The sequence below is a fragment of the Egretta garzetta genome, unplaced genomic scaffold (genome assembly GCF_000687185.1).
Source record: "Egretta garzetta isolate BGI_Z169 unplaced genomic scaffold, ASM68718v1 scaffold313, whole genome shotgun sequence".
NCBI classification, from domain to species: Eukaryota; Metazoa; Chordata; class Aves; order Pelecaniformes; family Ardeidae; genus Egretta; species Egretta garzetta.
This window is the reverse complement of record NW_009259063.1, coordinates 2,614,373-2,621,879: the sequence shown is the minus strand read 5'-3', so window position 1 is coordinate 2,621,879 and position 7,507 is coordinate 2,614,373. Positions and strand designations below refer to the sequence as shown.

At 38.3% G+C, this 7,507-nt stretch overlaps 1 protein-coding gene across 1 annotated transcript in view; it reads left to right on the top strand.

Moving 5' to 3' along the window:
* Nucleotides 1-7,507, top strand: part of OSBPL10 (oxysterol binding protein like 10) — a 121,232-nt gene that overhangs the window by 1,224 nt on the left and 112,501 nt on the right. The window contains exon 2 of the mRNA XM_009635158.2: nucleotides 545-585. Coding sequence (XP_009633453.1) covers nucleotides 545-585 — 41 coding nt within the window. The remainder of the gene's footprint in view (nucleotides 1-544; nucleotides 586-7,507) is intronic.

Here is a 7,507-nt window from a genome sequence, read left to right as displayed (position 1 = left end):
GCGCCGCAGGTGCGGGCGGGGGCAGGGGAGGGAGGAAGCAGAGCTGCACATGCTGTTCTCCCCGCAGCGTTCCGTTTTAAAGCTCCTTTTCTATCACGCTAGTCCTCTTCTGTGAAGTTATCTCGGGTAACTGAAGAACGAAAATCTGGGGGAGAGGCTCCCAAAAAGCTGCGCTTGTGATTATTACTTGTTTGTTTTTTTTTTTTTTTTTTTTTTTTTTTTCTTTTTTGCCAGGGCATGGGGCAGAGGAAACGGTTACCTGTGTGTTTAGTAAGATCTCTTCTATTGCTATGTCCTTCCTGTTTGACAAGTCCTAGTTAATGTTGATACGGTGACAGGCCCTGGTCCTGCCATTTGTTGGGTGTGGGCAGGCTGATGTGCATCTGTGGAAGTCCCGGGGAAACTCTAGTTTTGAATCTAGTGTCTCAGCACAAGTTGAAGCCAGACTGCGGAATTAATAACGCTGTGTTGGGATCTGTTGAAATCAAGAGAGAAGATTTCTTATTAGTGTTCTACTTCTCATTATTAAACTTTGTCCTTTTAGTGGGTGGATGAGGATGAGTATCTAGAACTTGACTTTTTAATGTAAGGCATCACAGTGTTGGCTTTGAAGAGAAGCAGATACTATGGAGAGAACACTTAAAGGAGCAATAAAAACATAGAAATATCTGGGTCCTTGGTGTTCTGACAGTAACTTTAAAGTACTTCTAAGTGACACAGTTAAATTGCAGACATGCCAATGATGCTCTGATGCTGACTTGTGTGGGGCTAGATTCTTGGTAGGATTAGTGTAGCAATACTTGCTGAAAAGTTTCAGGAGCTGGTCTAATTCCATACACTGGAGGGCATGCATGGGTACACCAGCTATGAGTGATAGTGAGTATGTCTGGTACGATTTGGGTACACACTCATCTCCGTAAAACTAGACTGCTTCAGCGTAGACATAGAGAAGGCCCTTTACTGTCATTTGGTTACTGCAGTTCTGTGCTAGATTCACATTAGACTTGATTCGTTTGTTGATTTGTACAGTCCTCTTGTAGTTTTGCTTAAAAACCAAATAAACACATTTAGATACCTAAAATGTAAGACTAAAATGCATGACTAAAAATTAAAAGTCCACCTCCCTTTTTTTTTCCCCTGATACCTCCATCTCTTTTTGTAGAAATGGTAACTCTCTTTACCATGAGTGATTTTAAGGGTCTCTTCCGTGTAATCTGATGAAGTTACAAAACAGAGGGTTTTGCTTATAAATCTTTGGGTCTAGAACTGCCTGTTTGTGGTATTTGGGAACAGATTAAATCTTTGATAAGGCTGACAGCTTGAAATAGCGTGTGTAATCTGTGTATGTCCAAGAAGCTTCCATCTGAAAACATCAGGGTAAAAAAGATAAATGTCACTTAAACAATTCTACCCTAGCGCTTGGAAATTAACGTCTGTTTATTTTTAGGAGTCTTTTTTTAATGCCGCTTCATCCTGCTTTGTCAATTGCCAACTTTCTGTAAATCTGGCTGTTTGAGCAAGTGGTTTATGATGACACAGAGTTCTTGCTCTAACTTTAGTTTGTTCAGTTATTCTGTTATGTCAATGTATGTATCAGTTGTTTGGGATGGGGAATCTGATACAAGTTCTAAACAGAACTGTTAAAACTTGAGGCTTACAAAAGTTGGTTTTATAACATCCAATAAATGAGTAGTGATCGGTGGGTTTGAGCGTGGTTGTCCGTTTGGCCTTCTGGATATTGGTCACGGAGTATGTTTTCTGTGAATCGGAGCTCAGTCTATAAGATTTGGTGACTTCATAGCTGGCACCTGCAAATCAGTAAAGAGTGTATGTGTTACTGAATGATCATACAAATTAGTTTTGAATGTACTTAATCTGAAAAAAACACAAGGTTATTTAACCACATGATCAATACAGCCAGATGGCGTGAATATAAATAGAACGAAAAAATAAAGTGAGAACTGACAGAGTTCAGTGATCATGCATTTGGAACATTCTTCTTTATAGCTCTTTATCCATTAGCCTAATAATTTAAATGTATTTAATGTTAGCTTATGCCACGTGGTATTGAAGTTGAAAGGCTTTCCTAGGTTATCCTACACTTACTGTGCAGAGTAGCCTCTACAAGTCTGAAGAAATTATTGTCATTTGAATTATAGCAAATTAGTGTGACTTTTTTATTAATTGTCCTTTTACAGGTGTATGCAATACTAAAGGATAATGCCGTATTTATAAGCATTAACTGAAGTAATTGAAGCCCTTAAATTTAGTCAATCTGGAGAACTATATTGCTTCTTATTTTAAGAATTTCTGAGGGTTTGTTGTCTATTACTAAAGAAATCTATTCTGCTCTAGCAGGCTCAGGAACAATCTGATTTGGAAATGAGTGAGGTTCTTCACCTTTTTAACAAGCAGAAGGAAACACTGCTTTTTTGTTTGGTTGTTTTGAGGCAGTTTGTTATGTGATGAAGGTGTTAAGGGGGCTGGGTATCTAGAGCATCTCCACTAAAGCCTGTAAGTTTCTTTGCATTTACACAGGTATGAATGCAGAGAGGGGAATTTAATCTAAAACACAGAGACTTTGACATAAGAACACTTGTGTCTGGCCTGAGACATCTGGGCATCTGACCGTCTTCACTCTGAATTTACAAATAATTATGTTACCAGAATCGAAGGACTGTTACAAAGCATTTCTGTTGGGATTTACTTGTTCTGCGTGTATGGGAGAGTAGTAGCTTGTATTCTAAATGGGAGTTGTGTGGGTTTGATGGATGATACGTCTCTGTAGAACCTTCTCATGTCATGCAAAACCTATTTTGCATGACTTAATTTGATATTAATGAAATACTTACTGCCTGTGGCGTTATTATCCTGGTTTTGAATAGATTGGTAAAATGTTGTAAAAAGTCATAGAACTCCATTTGCCCAAGGTAGTGTGAAATTCACGTGTGGTCTGCCTCCCCCTCCCTGCTTTTTCCTTGAAAGTATTTTTAGTGCTTGTGCTTGTAGGGTTTTGTCCTGAAAGCGTGTATAAGCCCCTGGATCATCTGTGTTTGGGCTAGGGCTTAAATTTGGATTTGTAACAACAACAAATGGAGCCCCAGCCGATGGATGTTGTTGTTGCTTCTCTCAGCTGAACTGCTCTGTGTAAATTATTCTGTAACCCAGGTGTTTCTAAAGCACTGCTTTGGCCTATTCCTGTTTCCTCTCTCCATTGAGAAATATATCGTGTTACCAGTCTGCATGAATCATGCCAGACAAACTTCTGACTGGGCACCACCGGACTTCTTTTGGGGGTTGGTTGCATTCCTTGGATGCCAACAAAAAGTGCACTGTGGGACAATTTGGGGATTTTTTGCGCTCAGTCTCCTACTAGGCTTCGCAGTGCTGTGGTGTGGTCTCTTTGCTTGTGTAGTTGTAGAGAGCAGTTGCAATCTGGCTGCTGCCACCACAGAAAGACCCTTCCTTATTTCCAGTGTCCCAAACAGCAGCTAGGGTACCACCAGAAGAACCAGCAGACTTTAGCGCTACTTCAGGGACTGACTTCTTTGGCTCCCAGAGGTTATGTAGCTGCTACAGGAGGATTGTTTTCTAAATATGTTGACAAAATACGTCAACATTGTTTTGTGCTATAGCACCTACAAAAATCTGCATGTAATTTTTTTTATTATTGCTTTTTAAATTTTATATATATTATGAAGAAAGATTGTGACCTCTTAGAAGGGGAATTGATGAAGATACTTCACACACAGTAATAATCTCCCTCTCCTTCCTTCTGAATTAGATAGGCCATCTTCCGCAGGATTTTGGGATTAACACATCTGCTTGTGGAGCTTTGGGGTAGTTAACAACTCTAGTAGTTTCAATGGTACCAGTCAAGGTGTTCTAGCAATGAATTTTGTGGCCTTTTTCCAGTGTAAAAAATGAGTAGGTGGTTACTGAACAAACTATGACTATAGTTGTCCAGGTATACCAATATCGCTGCTGGGAGGGAATTCCGTTCCAGAGAAATAAACTGTTGTTTTGATATAGAATAAACCATACTGTCAGGATTCTAACAGTAAACAGTATCTGAGAAGGAGAAAATAACCATGTGCTTATTTAAGGTTTGTGAAGTTCGCTGAAATGGGAATTTTTTGTGTTCTTATTAGAATCAGATTAACACCAATCCCCCCACTATGTATCTTTTTGTCTTAGTGTTTTTCTGGCATATCTATATGGGGCTTTGTGTGGTGTGGTAACAACCTTCCAGGATTTATTTGCAGAGTTTGGGAAGGGGGAGACTGTTATAAGGAGCTGGAGATGCAGCCTTCCCTCTTCTGTCATTGGAAATCTGCTCCTTAAATTTTGGAACCATGATTATAATTCATTAGGAATTGTGGCAACTTCAAATTTTCAAGGCATTTTGATAATACTGGGCTAACATTCTATTAAAGATTTTACTTGCAAATTAGATTTTATTAGAAACTGTGTTGTCCCTTCACATGTAGATTCTGTCTGTAGTAAGAAGCAGTGTGGAAAGGAAGAGAACTACTTAAAAGCAACGTGGTTTAGTTCTGTTGAATGAATGAACAGGATATTTTCTGTGCTAAACGCTCAGGAGTAGTATATCTTATGTTATTAAAATTAAGATGTGTGTAGTTAGTTTCAAATAAATTTGGAATTTAAAATGTCAAAAAATCAGTTAATAGTAAATTCTGTTCTGGATTAAGGCATTAATCTTTTTTTCTTAATCCTGAAATCTATGTAGCAAAAATAATCAGATTCAAATGTAAGCGTTCTTTTTTTCCTCCTCTCCTTCCTTCACTTTTTGATGAACTTTTTCCCTGTATCATTAATGCTCACTTAAAAGAAAAAAACACCAAAAAAATAACAAAAACAGAAAAAAAAAAGTCATATCTTTAAATATATAGCCATAATTTCTTTGTAGGAAAATTAGAACTTTCAGTTAAGATGCACTTACTTTGTCTTTGTTTAGTTAGTGGTTGATTAAACCTAACTGGTTTAATCACAAACTGGTTGGTTTAGTTTGAATAGCGTTTGCTGTTGCCTCTAAACCCGCTCTGTAGGGAGAATTGACAAGACTGTTCAAACAATGAAGCCAGAGAAAGAATTTTAAGTAAGAGGGAGGCTGAGAAGTCCATCATTCTCTGCCTTTCAGTGATGCTTGCAAGAAACATTTGGAAGAAGGCAACTTTGAACCTCAGGCTGAGATTGAAAAGGATGGTCTTGTGGTTAAGGAATTGGTTTGCGCTGTGGAGATGTGGATTCTGGTTGGAGAACTGCCTTGGACATTTCTCTTGTACCCAGGCAGGTAACCCAAGTTCTTTGTTCCTCATCTTGCTTGTGTCACGTGATGTCAGGGCTGCTTCATGCCTATGCAGAGGATAAATTCCTATAATGCATAATAATCTGATGCATAAGATGCTTGATGATAATGTAGGAAAAATCTGTTTAAAACAAATGAGACTTGGGCATTTTCACTCAGGCAGTGTATTTGGGATTTGCAAGTGCACTTCAGAGCTGAGCAGCAGCCTTATACCAGAGGGAATGAAGTGACAGGCAAAATAGAGCGTGGTCTTCCTTTCACCCAGATGTCACACTTAGCTTTCAGACAGTGAAAAGAAGTGGCAGTTGGCACTAACACTGAAGCATGCACTTACCCTTATCTGGGTTTTGTTATTACTAGCTCATTTTGCTGCTGGCTTTTAGAATGGTGATTTCTGTGCTTAGCAACGCAACGATAAATGTGGTTAGAGGGAGCACACATGCACTTGCTGGCTCATTTAAAAAAAACCACTGGTTTATGAATATGGATTTTGTTCATGTAGGAGAAGTGACAGTAAGCTGTTAAACTAAGTAATGTGCCTGGAGTTGTTTTATGAGTATATAAGAAAAGTATTCAAAAGATTTCCCCAGTCATTTTACATTTAAACACAGTTGTTTAATAAGAGTGTATTTGGCCTTTAGCTTCTCCTACTATTCTTACTTTGTTCTTTATGACGTATTTATAAGGCTGAACCTTCTAAGTGAAAAAGATGCCAAAAATTGCCTTAACTATTGGTTTTTAATGTAAAATTATATTTGTTAAATATGTATTACAATGAATAATGAAACAGCAAGTATTGAATTTGGTTAAACTAAAAATGCTGAGTTTGTTTCTTTGGTCCTAATACACTTCCATGACTTTATTTTCAAGTATCTTGGTCTTGTGCTTTAGACCTTGTAGGCTTTTGCGGATATCTTACAGAGATGTTTGATTTTTTTTTTTTTGGAACCTAATCCAGGGAGGCAAAGTTTGCTTAGTATTTAACTGTTGCATATAAAAATGTTTCCGTAAATGCTGTCTAAATGCTACCGCACTTTTCTTTCCAAGATGGCCTTTAATTAGTAGGTAATTTGAAGTTGAAGAATGTAGGTCCTTAACTACCCAGTTCTGTAGCACAAGCCATAAAATTTGTCGTGGTTTCTGTTCCACTTAGACTTGTGTTTCTCTTTAGATATGTGTCTGAGAATTTTTCTTCCAGTGGTAGAGGATTCTTAACAATAGCTGTGGGAACAATTTGCCCAGCTTTAATCACTAATTTAAAAATTGCCTGTTGTTCTTAATACATGTCAGCCTTTGACTTTTCACTGATTCTCATTATGCTGGTTGTGTATGAGACTGAAGGTACCTCCTACCAAATTTAATTTCTATGTGCAGTCTTTTTGAGCAGGCTAAGTTTTCTTTTTTCTGTATTTGGAGTATCTATACCATAGGAGTTTTCTTGCTGCAAGTCAGATCCCCCAGTAATTTTAATAATGTATGATAGTTCTGATTATTATTTGGTATTTCATTTTTTTTGGTCACATGTGGACACCAGAACTGTGTACACTTTCAGCTGTGGTTGCACAGGGGATCAAGTACAGGGGCAATGCATCTCATTTCCTCCAACTTGGTATTCACTGCTTAGAAAGTTCAAAGACCATTAGCTTTTTAGGTCTCCATCATTATTTTTTGAACATTAGGTTGTTAATTTTGCTTCGAAAGTTTAACTGTTAGTCTAATTACACACAACACTGAGACCTTGTGTTCCCTGGTGCTGCCTGCATTTTCCAGACAGGTATCTTCGTACCCACGCTCTCGTTATTTCCTGCTAGCTTTGCTTAAGCTGTCATTGGCACAACACCCTGGTGCCTGTTACGCCGTCGTCTTCTGGTATCCGGTATACTTCTCGATCCAGTAACATATGGCATAGTACTACCAAAATGGGTGCCAGAAGTGTCAAAATGAAGAGTAGCACTTAACTATCATTTTTTGGATGGGAAGGTGATGAAAAGGAGTGCTATGGGAGCTGTCGGCCCTGCAGTATGCTCTCTCCACACTTAGCATGTTTTTGCACCTCCCCAGTGATACTTCTTGGGCTTTCTCGTGGTGTATGCATGCCCCGTTTTTGAGGGGGTAAAAATAGTAGTTAATTATTTGTTTACAGAAGGCAATAATTTTAAAATACAGTTGAAGAAACCG